This window comes from Oryx dammah, unplaced genomic scaffold (assembly GCF_014754425.2).
Source record: "Oryx dammah isolate SB20612 unplaced genomic scaffold, SCBI_Odam_1.1 HiC_scaffold_11229, whole genome shotgun sequence".
Taxonomy (NCBI): domain Eukaryota; kingdom Metazoa; phylum Chordata; class Mammalia; order Artiodactyla; family Bovidae; genus Oryx; species Oryx dammah.
Window position 1 is genome coordinate 4,436,344 of NW_024080622.1, and position 19,662 is coordinate 4,456,005.

At 36.2% G+C, this 19,662-nt stretch overlaps 1 protein-coding gene across 1 annotated transcript in view; it reads right to left on the bottom strand.

Moving 5' to 3' along the window:
- Positions 1-542: 542 nt before the first annotated feature.
- LOC120861168 (plakophilin-2-like) overlaps positions 543-19,662 on the bottom strand; it is a 92,086-nt gene continuing 72,966 nt past the window's right edge. The window contains exons 7-13 of the mRNA XM_040236822.1: positions 18,070-18,187; positions 17,052-17,213; positions 16,012-16,185; positions 9,358-9,511; positions 5,112-5,301; positions 2,441-2,528; positions 543-2,310 (exon numbers count right to left, since the gene is read on the bottom strand). Coding sequence (XP_040092756.1) covers positions 2,242-2,310; positions 2,441-2,528; positions 5,112-5,301; positions 9,358-9,511; positions 16,012-16,185; positions 17,052-17,213; positions 18,070-18,187 — 955 coding nt within the window. The 3' untranslated portion in view covers positions 543-2,241. The remainder of the gene's footprint in view (positions 2,311-2,440; positions 2,529-5,111; positions 5,302-9,357; positions 9,512-16,011; positions 16,186-17,051; positions 17,214-18,069; positions 18,188-19,662) is intronic.

Here is a 19,662-nt window from a genome sequence, read left to right on the forward strand (position 1 = left end):
GACACATTAATCCCCTCTTTATCTTGTCAGATAACCCTTTGGTTATTTCCATCAAGTATTAACAATGTTTCCATTTAATAGAAATCCAGGGCAGCAACCTCCCCTATTCCAGAAGATCATGAAGAATTCTTGACAAAGCAGCAAGGCCTTTAGATCTTTTAGCAGAAATAAATGCAGAGGTCCAGCTCAGTCCCTTTGATGACATGGACACAGTCTCGGACACACAGAAAAGAAAAGCTTTGGGTATATAGCCCTGTGATCAAAGTGATATTCAGCTACATATGGACCTCCCTCAGAAGTGTTCATAGACAGTAAAGTACTGAGATTTTTGTAAACAAAGTAGGACATGGGGGATCAAACATTAGTCTATCTCTCATGGTCGCAGACCCACTCAATTTAAAATCTAACAATATCTAGATTTGTGTGTCTCTCCATCTTTAGTCACTAGCTACTTCAATCTTTCTCACAGGAAGTGTTTCTTGGTAAAGAATTTAGGACTAATTAGGGGAGAAATATAAGCAATTATATTTCTTATTAAATTCTTAGTAATTAAAGTTTAACTTTATAAGTCAAATACTCAAACATCATGTCAATCATATCACAGATACCGAGATACACAAATAAGTCACATATACCCAACTACCAAGGCAGGCAATGCTATTTTTGCCTCATTTTGTGTTTAATATTATTGAAGGCTCTACTATGCCTTAAAAGCACAGAAATTTCTTAAATATACATTAATTATCTGGAGGAATAAATATACTCCAAATGCTTATCATCAGAATTTTGGAAAAAGAGATATAATTTCTCTCTTCAGCATTTTAAAAATTGGTATCTAAATAATTTCATTTTGATGTAGTAACCTTAGTCTTCTTCACTGAGCTTTTGAAATGGAAAAAGTTTAAGTTCCAAATATAATAAAGACTTAAGTACACATTCAAATTGAAACTGGCAATTTATTTCCTATCACACTTTGCTGGCCAAAAGGAGCTGAAGGATTTTTTTCCTTCTTACTTTCTTGACGTAACTATTGTCAGATTCTTTTTCAAAAGAAAAATATAACAGAATTATGGTTAAGAAGACTAATTCTATCTAAATGGTATTAATCACAGTCCAGTTAAAATAACACTTAACATAGACTCCAATAGATGACGCTGTCAACCTTTAAATGTTCGCATTTCTCATATATATCATTTCTGGATGGCCTAGACACATTTTTTTCCTCAACATAACTTCATTTTTCTTCTCCAGTGTTTCCTTGACTTAAAATAATGGCTTAAGGAAGATCACGTGAGATTTAGTGGTTCTGTACTATTTTTAAAATTTTGGGCAAAGTAGGCTGGTTGATAATGTAGTTCACTAAAATGAGCTGGGTTTTCATGGCCCTGGCTGGTCCAACAGATTGAGAGATCTAGGTTCCTTTTGTAGCCAAACAGTAAAGTCCATTCTTCCACCAGCTCACTGCAGTGGCTGACGTCCAGCAAACAGTACTGTGAATACTACTGTCAGGAGAAATTTGCATTTAATAGTGTTGTCATAGGTGAAGTGTTTCCTTGAGTAAAAATCCTATTTATTATTTAGAGGGAACACCGAATTTCAAATTGTAGGAAAGATTTTTAAATTTTCTATGATCACTTCCTTTCAATTTCTTCTTCTTATAGTCATGCATGCTCTGTGATCTAAATTTCTTACATTTATTGAAAAGCCAAGAAAAAAAAATCCAAGAGGATAAAAACAAGCACAAAGTAAACAAACAGGCAATGTTGCCATTACATTTTCTCCTGGACAACCCCACAAATATTTTCTGTTTCTGTTTCAGCACTGCAGAACAATACACTCATGGCTCAATGGTGAAACAACACACATGTGAGTGACAAAACATGGAAATCAGGAAAGGAATATAAATCTAAGTCAAAATTAAAACCCTAGTGATACAACGGCTTTCTTCCTTACTTACTTAGTTAATGTCCATTCCATATAAATTCGTAGTTTGATTCCAGGAGGCCATGCACCATTAGCCCTGATCAAAAAGACCACTATTTATAGAGGGTAAAACTGAGCCTGTTGCCAGTACCTACTGGTGTCAAACTCACAAATGTCTTCTGGATTCAAGGACTATGGAAATAGAAAAGTATAGAAACAGGATATGCTTTTTTGAGGTTTCTTAAGCTGGGAAGTAGAAAAATAGGTGTTTTCCTTTGGGGCTTTTTGTAAATTTCTGAGAGCACTTTTCCACATTCCTCAGTCTTTCAGGGAGTGGTAGGCTTTGGTAGTCCGGCTGTTGACAAAATCTGTCTTCTTAAACTGAGCCTTTGGGATAAACAAACAGAAATGTGAAAGGTAACAATATTTATGCACAAGACAATGTAGGTTTTAGTAACTTATCACCAGGGTCAAATCAAGTGGGACATTATTACTTGGCTCTTTTTAGCATTCTTACCTTCTTGTAGGCATTATGGAGCTCTGCATGGGTCCACAAAGAATATAGGAGAACAGAAGCAGCTTTACTTGCTTTGTTGGAGGCATAGCTGAAAATAAGAAAAGGACATTTTTCCATGATGAGTGAGAATGTGTGAGGCTTCTGGATGCTGCCCCTGGATGTTCTGTAAATCTTCTTTAATTGCTGTCGCTCAGGAGCCATCCATTAAGTCAGGCCACTCACCATGACAGGAGGTTAGGATGGAGAGCTTTAGGAGGCAGGAGCCATGTGGGTGCTTTTGTTTTTTTTCAGATCTTTTTAAACCACTAGCAAAGTGCTAACAAATAAATAGTTATTAAGCAAATTCCTGATATATTCTTAAATATATTCTTAAAAGTTTTATAAATCCTTGAATTTATAGAATAAAATTTATATTTGTATTTATATTTTGTATTTTTAGAAAATATTTGTTTATAATGCATATTTATAGAGACAAATGCATGAAAGTATGACTGAAAAATATGTATAACTCTTAGTGACTCCACGAATATAGGAATTATGTATTTTTTTCAAATTAATTAATTCTTACTGGAGCATTTAAAATAGTTTAAAAATTTATGCTTTTTTGTATAGCAAATGGAAAATGTGTTCCTATTATGAATCCGAGTCATCACTGATTTTGACACTGTCCTTACTTTTTTTTTGGCTACACTGCACAGCATGTGGGAATTCTGGTTCTCTGACCAGGGATCAAACCCATGCTCCCTGCATTGAAAGTGTGGAGTCTTAACCACTGGACAGCCAGGGATGTCCTCTTACTTTTTTTTGTTTTAACTTTATTATTATTATATGTTCTTAGTTTTTGATGTTCTTTTAAATTCATCTCAAACTTCTAGTTTCTGGCTAAAGATCACTACTTTCATAGATTTTTTTTCTCTTCCATCACTTGAATTAGCACATGACTGTATTTTCTTCTTTGAACAAAGAAACAAAAGATTTTATTTTTCCTATCATAGGAATTTGTAAGTATGCAACCAAGAATAGAGAATGCAAAGATGTATGAAGAAGCCCATGCTGGGCTCATTCAATAGCTAACTACCAGCATAATAGGGATGGTAAGTCAAATCAGCACTTCACAGATTCTTTAGTATCTCAGGGGATTTTGAGAGTGACTTGCTAATAACTGAAGTATTAAGACATCCATGAAAGCTATGGATCTCTAATATTTATTATTGAAAGTTCTTAAACTGCAAAGGTGTTATAAAGTCTATTTGTAAGTTGATTGCTTGGCACTTGGAACTCATTTACTCAAAAAGAGGGAATGTAATTGATGATTGATTGGTTATCAGGCTAGTCTATAAATTATGGGTTAGCTATGCAACACTCTAGCAAGGAAGCAGACCCAATGGTAGGGTGTCCTTGTTGGTTTTTTTCCTGAGACAGAACTTTCCAAATGGATACTCAGTACAACAAAGAAGTAACAGAACAGCACACCCCATAACTGGCTAAGCTACAAGAAATTTCCAAAAGTGATGGTATATTCCCATGTGCTTATTATTATGTCTGAATACTCATATTTAAAAAAAGTCACCTACTGTCTATGGAGATTTGGTTAGAAGTTTAGATGACTATTTCCACAAAGGAAAGTCAAAGATGACTTTCCACAAAGGCAGAGAAACTGCTACATGGGAACAGGTAAATATTTCCTGCTTTGGGTAAACTGACGTTCTAACTGTGCTCTTTGTAATCGTGTGACTCTGAATGTAGTCCCCCTTCCCTGTGAACTTTGCCAGAGGGAAATCACAGAGCACAAGGGGCTAAATTGGGTGGAGCTGTGGGAGAAGGGATATGCTTATTCTAGGACACCACAGATCCCTATGCTAGCCCCTGTGCAGCCAAGCACACATTTGTCTACTACAAGTCAAAAGTCCATTTGCTTGGCAACTCATTAGAAGTACGAGTCTGGACTATAACAACATTGGTTTTCTTTTATGGTTACTTATAAAACTAACTTTATTTAACAAGTCAAACAATTCAGAATTGTATAAAGAGAAAAAATAATAATCTTCATACCTCCTTGGAATCCCACCACTTTAAATTAACTAACAGTAATAATTAGTTACATTCTTCATCTTTTTTTTTAAGAACGGAGAATATTTAAAGACATAGAAACAAGGATGTGAGATGACTTACATGCATTAAATTTTCTCCTTTCAAAAGAGAGTAAGAGATGGAAGAGATGTGATAAAGAAAACTGAGGAAGCAAGAACTTCTTGTTATGCTACCTCCTCCTTCTCCTGGGGTGACCCTGGTTTCACATAGTTAAGTGAGGATAAGGGCATTCCTTGTCCATAGGACTCCAATTTGCCTACATTCTTCTTTCTTAAATCACAGCTGTGGCTCTGGGAAACAATTCATTAGGTCAATAAAATGCTGGAATGCATGACTCAGATAAGTTATGAAGTGTGACTATTTCTGGATATTTCAGTAGAGAATGAGCAACTATTTGGCTTAGAGGATTCAGGTTTTCACTTATCTGATCACCAAGGACTGGGCCACATGATCTGGCCCAGCTTTACAACCTTACTTTTTGGCCATGGTACTCAAAGACTGAGCATTCACTACATTATTTATACATGGGATTGGCGGTGGGAAGAGGGGAGACACCGCCAGGCAGTGCTAGAGGACTTACGTGTCTCCTGCGCTTATGGTCATAATTTTCTGCAGGCCCCCAGTGTTTAGAAGATCCCGTGCATTCTGGTAACTATTTTGGATTATATTGTTCAATGTGTAACAGGCAGAGGCTGTAGTTTCAATGAGAAGATCAGTACTTGGGACTGTGTCAGGAATTATGGAAACTAAATCAGGTAGAGTTTCTTTGGCTACAAATGTAAGAAAAAAGAACATTTGATTAAAAAGATTGTTTCTTAACCTTAGGAGCTCAATAACATTTAAGAAGAAACATTTGGTTAACAAACATATGAAAGGATGCAACTATTTTAATATTCAAATTACCCCAAAAAATTTTTTTTAAAGATATTCTGTGCTCAGCACACTGGAAATCTTTCCAGAAAGAAATCTGACAGAAATGTCAAATTTTTTTTTTAATGTTCACATTTTTTGATTCAGTATTTTCACTTTTGAGAATTCATCCTAAAGATATCACTTTAAAGCAGAGATCTTTATTCTAGTGTTATATACAATGAAAAATTTACAAAGGCTAACCATCCCAGTAATATGACTATGATTAATTAAAACATATCTTCAAAGAATCTCATGTATCCCAAAACATATCTATGAAGCATGTATAATGACAAGAAAATATTTGTTAATATTTCATGTGCAAATAACTGATATACTTAAAGGAAAACTCATACAGAAGAAACCTGAGAAGAAATACACTGAAATACTAATAGGATTTATTTTTCTACAATACTGATGGTGATCTCAAAATATTCTTAAAAAATTATCTGTACTGCTCAAAGTTTTCTTAATGTGAAAATAACACCATTATTTTAAAAAAGATAAGACTATTTAAAATTTATTTTTTTACTACATATGTAAGATCCTGGCTACAGTGTTTTCATTTCACTTTTTCTATTGTAATGAGAGGTTTTCTTTTTTCTCCACCTCTAACTACTTTGGACTCTCCTTGAAAGATAGCATGCTTCTATTGCTTTTGTTGTTTCTCACAGCTCTTTAATACAGTGCTGTGTTTATCATGGTTGTACAAATACTTGTGCCTAACTTCACTGTTTCTTCATTTGAGTTTACATGGCACCTTGAACTGTACTTCTCTCTCTGATACACGCATGCATGCTCAGTCATCTGACTGTGACCTCATGACTGTAACACAACAAGCTCCTCTGTCCATGGAAACTTTCAGGAAAGAATACTGGTGCTGTGTGTGCTTAGCTGCTTGTCCTAGCTGACTCTTTGTGACCCAGTGGACTTGTAGCCTGCCAGGGTTCCTATGTCCAATGGATTTTTCAGGCAAGAACAATTATTGGAGTGGGTTGTCACTTCCTACTCCAGAGGATCTTCCTTGTATCTCTTGCACTGGCAGGCAGTTCTTTACTACTGTGCCACCTGGTAATCCCTCTCTCTAATACCAGACTGTAGTTACGTGCTTGTCTGAATTCTAAATGGAGCCATGAGTTCCTTGAGAATAATTATTGTATTTATTTCTGGATTTCAACATTGATCACTATGCCTAAAAGAGAAAGTCAATAAAAGGAAATGAACTGTATGTCTTCCTTTGATAATACCTGGAACTGATTGACAGGAAAAACATACCTTCTGCTCAAAGGCCTGAACACTTCCTTTTTCACTGTTGTCTAAGCATCACAGTGTAGTGTTGGAGCTCAGAGCTGAGTCTCTGAAGCTACACTTTTAAAATTTTAGTCTCATCTCTGCCACTTCATGGCTGTGTGGTCTGGGTAAGCTACATTTTCCCAATATGTAAAATGGGATAATAATAGTATTTACTTCACAGGACTGTTTTGAGGGTTTAAATGAGTTACTATGTGTGAACTGTGTCACAGTTCCCTGCACACAGTAAGTTCTCCATAGATGTGAGCTATTATCAGAAGACTTCCTCCTTTTAGAAAGGTAAAACAGAATGAAAAGCCTTGAGAACCTGAATTTTCCTTTTGCTGAAATTAGGTTGACAGCATGAAAACAAGTGTGAGACAATGACACCAGAAAATGTCTAACTGAGCTCTCTGCAGGGTGCAGCTATGGCTGGCTGAGACCAGGCTGCCCACACTGAGACGGAGCCCTGCTGAGAGAGTTTTACTTCTCCTGCCTCTGTGTGACCAACGAGAATGTCCAATTCTACAGGTCAATTTTATGGTTGAAACTTTGGCTTATGTTTGAGGAGGAGTGAGAATTAGAGAAATTAGAGTCTTTAACATTTTATATCTTGTTTGTTTTTCTTAGAAAAGTAGTATAACTGTTTACATTGACAAAGTTAAATATTACAGTATAGTAAAGGGTCATTCTGTCTTTATACATACACACACACACACCCCACCCCTGTGGACCTGAGTAAATACATTCACTTTGAGATAGTTAAAATTAGATCTTCAACAGTGAAATATAAAATTAGGACACTATCATGATATTGGAGGGTCAATAGCTCAATGTCATACTGTTGAGGGAGATTTTATTTAATGCTGGTGCTTTCACATACATTAGGTTGTCTGATCCCTGGAAAAACACTATTCATAGTGATTACTAATTTTACTCAGCTTAGGGCAGTTAAATGACTATCCAAGGTGACATGTGGCAAAGTAGCATTGGAAGACACAGATCAGTGTCTTCTGCATACCTGTTATTCTGTCGCCATGCTAAGTTGCCTATCTTCAAGTTTTTAAGAAAATATAATTTCAAGTTGATTTCTCTAAATCAAAGTAAAATGTGATGACTTCATTCCAAGTCAACACATGGAAAGTTTTACTTGGCCTACAAATCTCAAGAAAAACAAAAAGCTTATCTTTCAAACTGATTTTCATTTCTTCCTGGCTATTAATACTCTAAATCAAGACAGGTTATTTTACTCAAATTACATATTTGACATAATGCCAATATGGAATTCAAAAACTGCATTTATCTTACTGAAGCCTCTTCTCATGATTGTCCATAAAACTTGGAGAGGTTTATCAGTGAAATCACCTTATGTAACTTGTAGGGCTACAGCTCTATTGTCCCAACAGCTGGAGGACCGTGGAACCTGAGACAATAGCATTTCTGCCCTGAAGGCACAAGCTCAGTGTGTAGAGCACAGTTCTTCTCATCAGCTGTGTTCTAAAGATGGAGTCAATAGTCCATTTGAGAGAAAAAAAAACAAAAAGGATAATACACCTGATTGAAGTACAGCACAAAATTCCATACAAGACAATGAGGAGAACACTTTCACAATTTTCAGACACTGCCTTTGGCAAAGTTTCTTTTAGATTTCATTGAAAAATTTCCATGCTCTCTACATTTATAATGGGCACAAAACCATTGTATGAAACCTCTTGTTCAATGTTGTGCTGTTGGTTGTCTTTGAAAATGACATTATTAAAACACAACCACACTGTGTGAGTCTGTGTGTAGATTCCAAAGTAATCTAATTCATTAAAAAAAAAATACTGGAATTTCTGAAAAATTGAATTTTAAGTAGTCTGAAATGACTAATTTATGGAACATTAGGAAGCATGATTAATTTTAGCATTATCATCCTACTATCTCATTTTACAGCTTTTGACTTAATACACAAACATTTACATATTCAGATATAAAGAAAATGAATAAAAAATTATGTTATTTGAAAGGATAACATGTTATCATTTTTGTCAATAATACGGGCTTACAAAAAAGGGAGCAAATGTGTTTTATCGTATTTATTCTAAAACCTATACCAAATCTGCTATATTCAGTGATTCATTCTTTCTGTGATTATCCGTCCATCCATTTTTTCTAGTATAACAGTGGCCAAGCTTCTTAAGTGAACAAACACTGTGTGTGTGTGTGTGTGTGTGTGTGTTTGTTTATTTAATGTTTTAGCAGGGTGGTGCTTCAGCAGATTACACAGAACATTCTGAAAGACATGGTTTAAAAAAGATGTCATTGGATGGCATAGTTGAGGGCCAAGAAATATCATATATATTACCTATCTTGTTCATTTTTAGTATGGTTTAAAATTTCTCTTCAGTAGTAATTGGAACAAAAATGAAGTTGGATACTAAGAAAAATGATATTTGAAGCCAGTGTGAAAGTCTACTCTTGATGTCTAGGTACACGAAACCCAGTTCTGTTTATCACATTTTGCTTTTCATTCACACTTTCAACTCATCATTGTAAAAAGGATGGGATAAGGACAATGTTTTTGTTTTAGTGCATTTGTATTTTCAATACAGACACATTACATCTAGAGACTTATACTCACTTACCAATTTCATTCTGCAGAGAAAGATTCCGAGACAAATTCCTCAGCAGAGAGACGGCAGTCTTTCTCACACTTGGATCACCGACATGCAGCATCTTTCGTGTGTGCTGAAGGCCATTTTCCTTCTGGACAACTGTCTGAGCTACTGATGTTGGCATCTGTTTTGTGAGACATGCCGTATAAATACTACTGTATTTCATTTCGGGGTAAAATTTCTAAGTTTCTGTAGATTACTAGAGACTGTAATATATAAGATGTTAATATAATATAAGATGTAAATATGTTTAAAAAGCTAGCTTCAAATTCTTATTAAGTTTTCAATTGCTGGATAAAGACAGTTTATTCAGTATTTTAAAATAAAAATATTGGATTTGGTTAGTTACAATGTTTTTTGTATCAGTTTAGTTCAGACAGTAAAGTGTCTGCCTACAATACAGGAGACCTGGGTTTGATCCCTGGTTTGGGAAGATCCCCTGGAGAAGGAAATGGCAACCCACTCCAGTATTCATGCCTGGAAAATCCCATGGACCGAGGAGCCTGGTGGGCTACAGTCCACGGGGTTGCAAAAAGTCGGACACTACTGAGCAACTTCACTTCACTTCACTTCATAAATAAAATGGGTCTGTCTTTCCCTTTCCTTTCTTTTTCATCATATTCTGCTTTTTACTCACATTTTCAGTTCATTGTTATGAAAAGAAAAGAATGTTTTAGGATGAAATTTATACTAATGTCATAAAATTTATTAAGTTTTTTTTCCTATGTGTGTAATACAAAAATACTCTCAACTTTGTGGCTCTGGTAGAACTTAGCTATAAAGCCAACTGAACTGAGAAAAATTTTACAGGGAGATGTCTTTGATTACTATTTAAATGTATTTACTGGCTGTTGGCTTATTTATTTTTTCTGTTTCTCTAGTTTAAACTTTGGCATTTTACATATTTTAAAAACTTATTCTTTTCTAAAAAGCCAGTTTATTCTGAAAGATATATTGGACTTTAAAAGGAGTATATGGCTAGTCAGATTACCTGTAACTCTATGCTCTGCATGGGAGGCTGCATGTGCAAGTTTCTTGTTTCAGGTCTAAGTCCACCAGAAGCAAATCTTACTTGGAATAAGGTTGGTCACCTACTTTCACAGGTCTGAGTACCAAGTAGGCCCTACCTGGCATCAGCAAACCCCCAACAATACTGAGGCCTTAACTTGTGCCTGCAACTTTACGTATTTTTATTTGAAGCTAATATTAGGTCACTGTGCCAAAAATCCATACATTCTTAACGATTCTTGAGGGTGTCTGTCTCCTGTTTATCTTACCTAACACTGCTTGCTTCCCCTACCTCTTGCAGAATGTTCCCCTTATATTCTCCATTATACCTTCCAGAGGAGGAGTTAATATGGGAGCCAGGATAGGTTTCAGGGAGGGGACAAGAGGTCCTTAAAATTATTTTTGTGTTTATAATAATCTTTCTCAAGGAAAGATTCTATCATTTTTATTAGGTACTCAAAATATCCATGAGTATCTCATGGACGTTTAATAACCACTATTTTGCAATGTTTATTCCAAAGTTACGCTTTGTCTTTCACTAATTTGCAAAACATTCCATTAGATTCTTTTCTCTTCTCAGAAAAATCCTTCTTCTGTAGGATTCTGTAAAACTCCTCCTCCTTGAAGATGGAGGTATTCATCTCTCTTTCTAATGGTCCATCTAAGTAACTACATCTTTCCTCATATGCAAAAGCTCTGCTCTTCTGAGTCACTGCCATTGAGCTCTATCACTCTCACAGCATTTTCTTTGTCATCTCAAGGTCTAGTATATCAAAATGATTATGGAAACACGAATTCTGATTCATTGAAGGAAATGGGAGAGGCTGACGTGGAATGGCCTTTAGAATTTGCTCATTAAGGAAAATAAGCAATGAGATTTACCAAATAGAGATTTCATATTCCAGTTTTAGGGAATTTGTGAAAATGACTGCTATAACTGTTTACACATAGCAATTCTAGTTTATATTGTCCTGATTACTAATGAGGCTGAGCATCTTAACAAATGTTTAATGGCCATTCCTATATTGTGTTTTGTGAAATGCCTGTTTAAATCTCTTGTTCATTTTCAATTTGGTTGTCATTGTTAAATTGATGAATTAAAAAAAAAATATTTCCTAGATACCCACCTTTACTACTTATATATGTTACCGAAATCTTTTCCTCCTCTGTGCTTTGCCTTTTTACCGTCTTTTGCTAGCATCAGTTCAGTCCAGTCACTCAGTTGTGTCCTATCTTTTTGACAGCATGCCCTGCAGCACACCAAGCCTCCCGTCCATCACCAACTCCCTGAGTTTACTCAAACTCATGTCCATTGAGTCGGTGATGCCATCCAACCATCTCATCCTCTGCTATCCCCTTCTCCTCCTGCCTTCAATCTTTCCCAGCATCAGGGTCTTTACAAATGAATCAGTTCTTTGCACCAGGTAGCCAAAGTATTGGAGTTTCAGCTTCAGTATCAGTTCTTCCAATGAATATTCAGGACTGATTTCCTCTAGGATGGACTGGTTGGACCTCTGTGCAGTCCAAGGGACTCTCAAGAGTCGTCTCCAACACCACAGTTCAAAACCATCTATTCTTCGGCACTCAGCTTTCTTTATAATCCACCTCTCACAACCATACATGACTACTGGAAAAACCATAGCTTTGAATGTATGGACTTATGTCAGTAAAGTGATGTTTTTGCTTTTTAATATGCTGTCTAGGCTGGTCACAGCTTTTCTTTCAAAGAGCAAGAGTCTTTTAATTTCATGGCTGTAGTCACCATCTGCAGTGATTTTGGAGCCTTGAAAAATAAAGTCTGTCACTGTTTCCCCATCTATTTGCCATGAAGTGATGGGACTAGATGCCATGATCTTAGTTTTGTGAATGTTGAGTTTTAAGCCAATTTTTTCACTCTCCTCTTTCACTTTCATCAAGAGGCTCTTAGTTCTTCTTTGCTTTCTGTCATAAGGGTGGTGTCAGCTGCATATCTGAAGTTATTGATACTTCTCCTGGCAATCTTGATTCCAGCTTATGCTTGTTTTCTAGCATAAGCTATTAATTTTTATGTAATCAATTCATGAAACTTTTACTTTATGTGCTTTTTATGTCTACTGTTAAGAAATCTTTCCCTATTTCAGGTCATGAAGATATTCTATGCTAACACTTAGAATCTCTATTGTTTTATCTTCCACATTTAAATTGCACTGCTGTTGGAACTAATTTGTGGGTACAGTGTGATATAAGAAATATGTTTTTTTTTTCCAGTGGGTATCAAATTAAGTGCCTTTAGTGTTTTAGAAACTTGAAAACTGTTTATTTCAATGGATTTTAACTTTTACAATGTACTTTTTAATTTTACATGTATACAACATAATGAGTTGATATATGTATTGATATACATTGTGAAATAATTACCACAATAAGTTTAGATAACATCCATCATCACATATAGTCACAATTTTTTTCCTTCTGTGATGAGAACTTTTAACCAATACAGTATTATTAACTATAGTCACCATGCTGTACACTACGCCTCCAAGAGTTATTTATATTGTACGTTATACTTCACACTATATTTAGAGAATTTGCTAAATGGGCAAATTTTATCATCCTATTCCCTTTCCTTATATTTTTTGTGCTTTTTGTGTCATTTAAAAATAATGGCCATTATACTTGAATAAAGTTTACATTAAGGTATTCTTGCTGACAAGAAATTACTGTCATATTTTATATAAAAATTCCATACTCTATCTTTCAGAAGCTATTCAGTCCAGTTCAGGTTCTTTGCCATCTAAGACACATGGCCATCAATTTTCAGTGATGTCTCTGTTATGAACACAGGTAGATGGATGGAGTATTTTCTAGAACTATGTTTAATGGCCAGCTTTTCATGTTTTTCTGTTCAGTGATTCCTTTTATAAATTATAAAGCCAAGTATTCTTTTATCATATATCTAAACACAGAAAATCAGGGAATGCAATAATTAGAAAAGAAACACATATAAATCAAAACTTTAATAAAAAGGATCTCACAACTTAAAAGAATAAAGAGTCCTCTTATCATTGTCCCATGCTGCTAATAATTTTCTCCTATAAATCTCTATTTAAGTTCAACTCCAACAGCTTTGGGTACAGATTATTACCAGTTTAGTATAGGTCTCCTTTCAGGGGACTGGACTAGTCTACGGTTAGGTATGATTTTAAATGCCTTCACGTAATTAGAACAGTTGTGAAGATATCTCCATTTCCTGGATTCCTTTTGACTTGGAACTCTCCTGGTATCTTAGATTTCTGTTTGTTTATTTTTTTATCGCAGCTAGATTATTACCAAACACAGAGATTTTGTCTTATTCATCACTATATACTTAGCACTAGGCTAGTGCCTTTTAGTGCTCAAATACTGTTTAATAAATGAATAGAGGAATTAGAATCTAGGTAACAAACTACATATTCAGAATTTAAGTGGCATATTCCTGTATATTAGGTGGCAAATATTCTTGTTTTGATAGGAATATGGAAACACCTCTGAATGGTTTTGATTCTAACATAGAATTTGGGATGGAAGAGGCTAAAATCCATATTAAAGGATTAGCTCATATTGAACCACCCTCAGAGCACAGTGTGGAGAAGGCAATGGCCCCCGACTCCAGTACTCTTGCCTGGAAAATCCCATGGATGGAGGAGCCTGGTAGGCTGCAGTCCATGGGGTCACTCAGAGTCAGACATGACTGAGTGACTTCACTTTCACGTTCATGCACTGGAGAAGGAAATGGCAACCCACTCCAGTGTTCTTGCCTGGAGAATCCCAGGGACGGGGGAGCCTGGTGGGCTGCCGTCTATGGGGTCGCACAGAGTCGGACATGACTGAAGTGACTTAGCAGCAGCAGCAGCAGAGCACAGTGAGCTTAAATCATAAGTACACAGCAGTATAATTTCTGATCTTTTCTATTAATTTGACTGGTTGTTAGTTAATAAGAGAGCCTCTGTAGTTTGGGAAAATGAAAGAAGTGGTTTTGGGAAACCAAGCATGGGGAAGTGGGAAGATAAGATGATAAACTATGTCTCTGTGTCTGTCAGGGCTCCCTGGTCACTCCCCATTTCCTTCTCCTTGTGCACAAGTATGTTTTAAAGAATTTCAAAGAGATTAAAGTTTGGTTGTATTCTTAACCACAGTGCTAAAATTAGAGAAATACTGGCTTCAGTATTTCACAGTATTATTCGAAGCTGAACAAGCTTTTGTATAAACAAAAGAATGAACATGGCTTCTCAAGTGAAGAACAAATAATATTTTTGTTATGTACAAGAGTACTTTCCTCTCTGATGGTGGATAATTAGGCTGGCCTTATAATGAACTGCTGGTAGAGAGTTTAATCATTTTATGATCAAGGCAAAGAACACAAGCTTAGTTCAAATAATTAAATATTTATAGACTCCCTTACTATGTTGCAAAATACATGGGAGAAGGAACAAATTTTTACTCTTTTTAAAATTAATTTCTTAAGACTTCCCTGGTGGTCCAGTGATTAAGACTCTGCACCTCGAATGCAGAGGGTGCAGGTTTGATCTCTGGTTGGCGAACTAAGATCCCACATGCCATGTGGGGTGGCCAAAGAATAAAAAATAAATAAATTTTATTGGAGTATAGTTGATTTACAGTGCTGTGTTAATTTCTGCTATACAGCAAAGTGATTCATATACACATTCCTATATACATTCCTTTTCATATTCTTTTCCATTATGGTTTATCACAGGACCTTGTAAGTTTTTACTCTTTTTAATATTTTGATTTTGCTGGTGTAAAGTAAGTACATCTGAAAAGAGACGTAGCTCTTCATTTTGTAGTTGACTTTCTGGGACACAAAAGCACAGATGTTCTTTCCAACTGCAGTGGACATATGTTGTCTCTGCTTTCTGGCAGTCATTCTTCTTTTTGGTAACAACACTGACTTTTCCATTAGAAAGTCACTCTATATGGTACAAGTGGCAGTGACTTTGCTCACTCAACCATATGCCCCTGAAATTCACATGTGAGCACACAACTCAGACTTGACCAGTTAGAACATCACAGACTCCTAGCCACAGAAACTTGTTTGCAAATGGCTAAGTTCTTACAGCTATTGGGAAAATAGTAGTAGTTTCTTTTCTTGTGGAGACACTGGGCTGGATGAAAGGTAAGCCTGAAATCACTGGTGGCTATCTTTACTGTAATATGAGGATAGCCTTTGAGAAAGAAACCAACAGAGGAAAGAAAACAGAGGCCAGAGATCAAGAATCACAATTACAATCCCTGGGGCACCTACGTCCCACCAGGATAGAAGGAAAACCCACCCTGGACTTTTCAGTGATATGAGTCAAGAAATTCCTTTCTTTTGCCTAAGCCAGTTTAGGTAGGATTTTGAGACTTCTAACTGAAAGAGCTCTGACTAATACTGATAAATACTGAGCCTTTCACTTACAGTTTGACTTGGCTCTGCAGAAGCTGAGGCTGAAAGTCCTGGAAAGCCAAACTCTGGCAATTCCTGAGAACTTTCTTGACTAAAGCAAGAAAACTGATGGTTTTACTTCACTATCATTTCTGAACTTAATGTAGGTGTATCTAAAATGTCATTATTTTTTAAAGTAGCACAATACTCACTGGTCCACTTCCTGCCGTGAGATTCTGGAGCGCTCCCAAAGATGCTTCTTGAGTATAGTTTCGGACACTCTTGGCGATCAAGGACAAATACATTCGTATCACAATGGAGTGCCACAGCCACTCCACGCCCTTGGGGTTGCTCTTTTCCTCTGGCATTGGCATGTCCTGGTATTGCTAACCACACACATAATGGAATCCAAAATTAAAGACTTCAAGTGATTTATATAATTCCATACTCAAACCAAGAGACCAGAAGTATTGTCTTGTCTAGAGAAACTAATAAGACCTTAACCATTAAAAAGGCACACATGTATGATCTACAATCACTTAACTTTTAGCCCATGATGATTATTTCTCCCTCACCGTGAGAGAGAATACAGAGAATTAAGCAAAGACTGTTCTAGAATATTTTTCAGGCTGCTGATAAGCTAAAAGCTACATTTGTCACAACTGCTCCGAAGATAAGAAAAACAGGCCTCTTCTCACAGAGTCTTGTGAAGTTGTCCAGGATAGCATCAGGATTCTAAATTTACCAAGTATTCTACAAGTTCATCACAACGGTGGTACTCTGAGGAGTAGGAGAGATCACATTCCTTCAATTTTCATAAAATGCCAGTCTGGAAGGTGTCCTTCCTATGAGGTTTGTTTTTAGGATGTCTTGTTTGTTTTCTAGAACATTTAAAGCTGAATGTCTGAGCTTCTTTTAATGTTAAGACAATGCTATACCACTGGCCACATGGTATTAAGTTTACTTCCTAAACTGTGGGGCACAGAGCAGTATGGTTTGATGGCTAACAATGTAAATCTGGGGCCAGACTGCCTGGGATGGAATTCTATCTCCTCTACTAATTTGCTGAATTATTTTGGAAAAATCAGTTAACATTTTTGTATCTCTGTTTCCTCATCAGTAAAGGAAGATACTAATACACACCTCATAGGACTGATACAAAGATTAAAGGAACTTAAAATAGAGCCTGACATACACTAAGTACTTAAAAATACACACGCACACTTTTTCTTTCAAAGACTTCCCAATATACCTGTTTTACTTTTCTGCTTCGACTGCCAAAACACCCAATACTTTTGTTGTCAGCCTGGATATTCCGGTTTTGAATATAAATACTCTGGGAATATTTCTCTGGGAGCTCTGCTTCCAGCTGGTAGGAAAGGTTATGGAGAATGCACACACAGTTCTCTGTGGCCTGAGAAACAGGACAAGAATATTGATTATATATATGTATATATAGGTAACTTCGTAGGTATCATATCACAGAACTTCTGAGGCTTTAGATCATACAAGGTTAACTGGATGCAACAGGGTGTGCCTGGACTACGGGGTGCCTGGGGGAGTGACATAAGTATGGCTAGGAAGGCTAGGGTTAAATCATAAATGGTCATGAGCACAATGCTAAGAAATAGAGGCTGAATTTTTTAAAACATTGGTTTTTACAGTGTGTTCAGAATGACTTTATATTTTAGGTATATTGCTTACCAGCCATGGGGAGTTGGAAAACAGGAGGAGATACTACTTATAGGGATCAATCAGGAGTTGACTACAATAATCAGTATGAAAGATGCACAAATTAGGATAGCAGTAGTAGCATTAAAGAGGAGTGGTTAAACTATAGAGTGTTTCAGAAGTAGAATGCACATGATTTGTTGTCCAGTGGATGTGGGATGTGACGGAAGAGAGGAAGTCCTAGATTACTTAGATTTCTATTTTCACTTGGTAGATGGTGATAAATATTAAGAGGGATTATACAGAGGAGCAAGTTTGGGGATGAAGGAAGAGATGAATTTCATTGCTGAAAATGTAGCATCTAAGCTCCTTTCAAATATCTAGAGGTGTTAAACAGTTTGAAATTTGGGTCTGGAAAGTAGAAAGAAAAACCAGACTATATAGATTTTAAAATTTATGAGCATGTATGGGAAATCTTAAGCTCAACAAATGAGTTAATGAATAAAGCCAAACCCAAGCAGCTACTTCAAGAATACTCTGAAGTCTTAGTAAGACAAAATAAGTAATTTAATATGAGAGATATCTAACTCTTAAATCACCTTGTCATCTGGCTGGTAATCTGCAATGGTGCCTCTGACATAATGGACCAGTGAGTCAATCAGTCCATCACACCTCCTCATCACTTTTCTCCCTTCAGGGCCAGCTGAACTCATATTTCTATTAGGAAAAACAAACAAACAATTAGTCATAAGATTTAGGCTTAAGTGGTCATGTATGGAAGTGAGAGTTGGACTATGAAGAAAGCTGAGCTCTGAAGAATTGATGCTTTTGAACTGTGGTGTTGGAGAAGACTCTTGAGAGTCCCTTGGACTGCAAGGAGATCCAACCAGTCCATTCTGAAGGAGATCAGTCCTGGGTGTTCTTTGGAAGGAATGATGCTAAAGCTGAAACTCCAGTACTTTGGCCACCTCATGTAAAGAGTTGACTCATTGGAAAAGACTCTAATGCTGGGAAGGATTGGGGGCAGGAGGAAAACGGGATGACTGAGGATGAGATGGCTGGATGGCATCACTGACTCGATGGACATGAGTGAACTCCGGGAGTTGGTGACGGACAGGGAGGCCTGGTGTGCTGTGATTCATGGGGTTGCAAAGAGTCGGACACGACTGAGCGACTGATCTGAACTGAACTGAAGATACACTCAGGCTGTGTATCTAATAGGTTTTTGTTTCAAAGCTTTACTTTTGTTTCAAAGTTTCTTCCAAGGGAAAACTGGAAAATTTGTCAAAGTATGAGATTTGTCCTAGACTCAATAAATCACCAATTGCCTACAGTCATCAACTCTGGACACAACTTAATAAACATATTCAAAACACATCATTGTGTAATGTAAGCCTTCTGTCTCCTTCATTCCAAGCACCAGAGTATTATTTACTTAATCTTCACCCTATTTTTGAAAGGGTATAAATATATGAGGAAAACATCTTAGAGTTAAAAGTAGAATAAATGGCATATTAGCTGTAGCAATACACTACATGTTCAAGTCTCAACTTATTCTGTGCCTTAATTCTAATTAAACTAAAATTTCTTCAATTCTCTGGGCCTTAGTTTCCTCATTTGTAAATACAGAGTGTTAGACTATACCATTTGGAGGTTTTCCAGGCTTCAGCATAAACTGTTACTGACAAATATTAAACCAAATGCTCTAAAATGTGATGATTCTATAATTAAAATGACAGAGAGATGCCACGAAAAACACAGTTTCACAGTGTATAAGACCTAGGTTACAAGCCTGACCTATAAACATCTTTGCACTTAGTCTATTTCTAATTTGGCTAAGCCATGACACCTTTCTATAAACAGTAACTAAATCTACATGTGAAAAGTGCACTGAAGGTTATCAAATACAGTAAAGTAATATATTTAGGGATCATATTTCAGATTCAGATAATGTTTTTATGTTGGTATTACTATGTTCCTTTGCATTAATTTTTCTTGTCAGCATTAACTATTTAAAAATATTTTTTTCCAAAAATTTTAACAGCTCTATAAACAAGAATGACAAAAGAACGACTTCAAGTTTTTAGAATTTTGAAAACCACCCTTATTCTCTTTTGCTAACTTCATTGGCTAAGAACTATTCCTATAAAATTTATCAGACCAGCTCCTTTCACTGTAGGCAGAACATTACA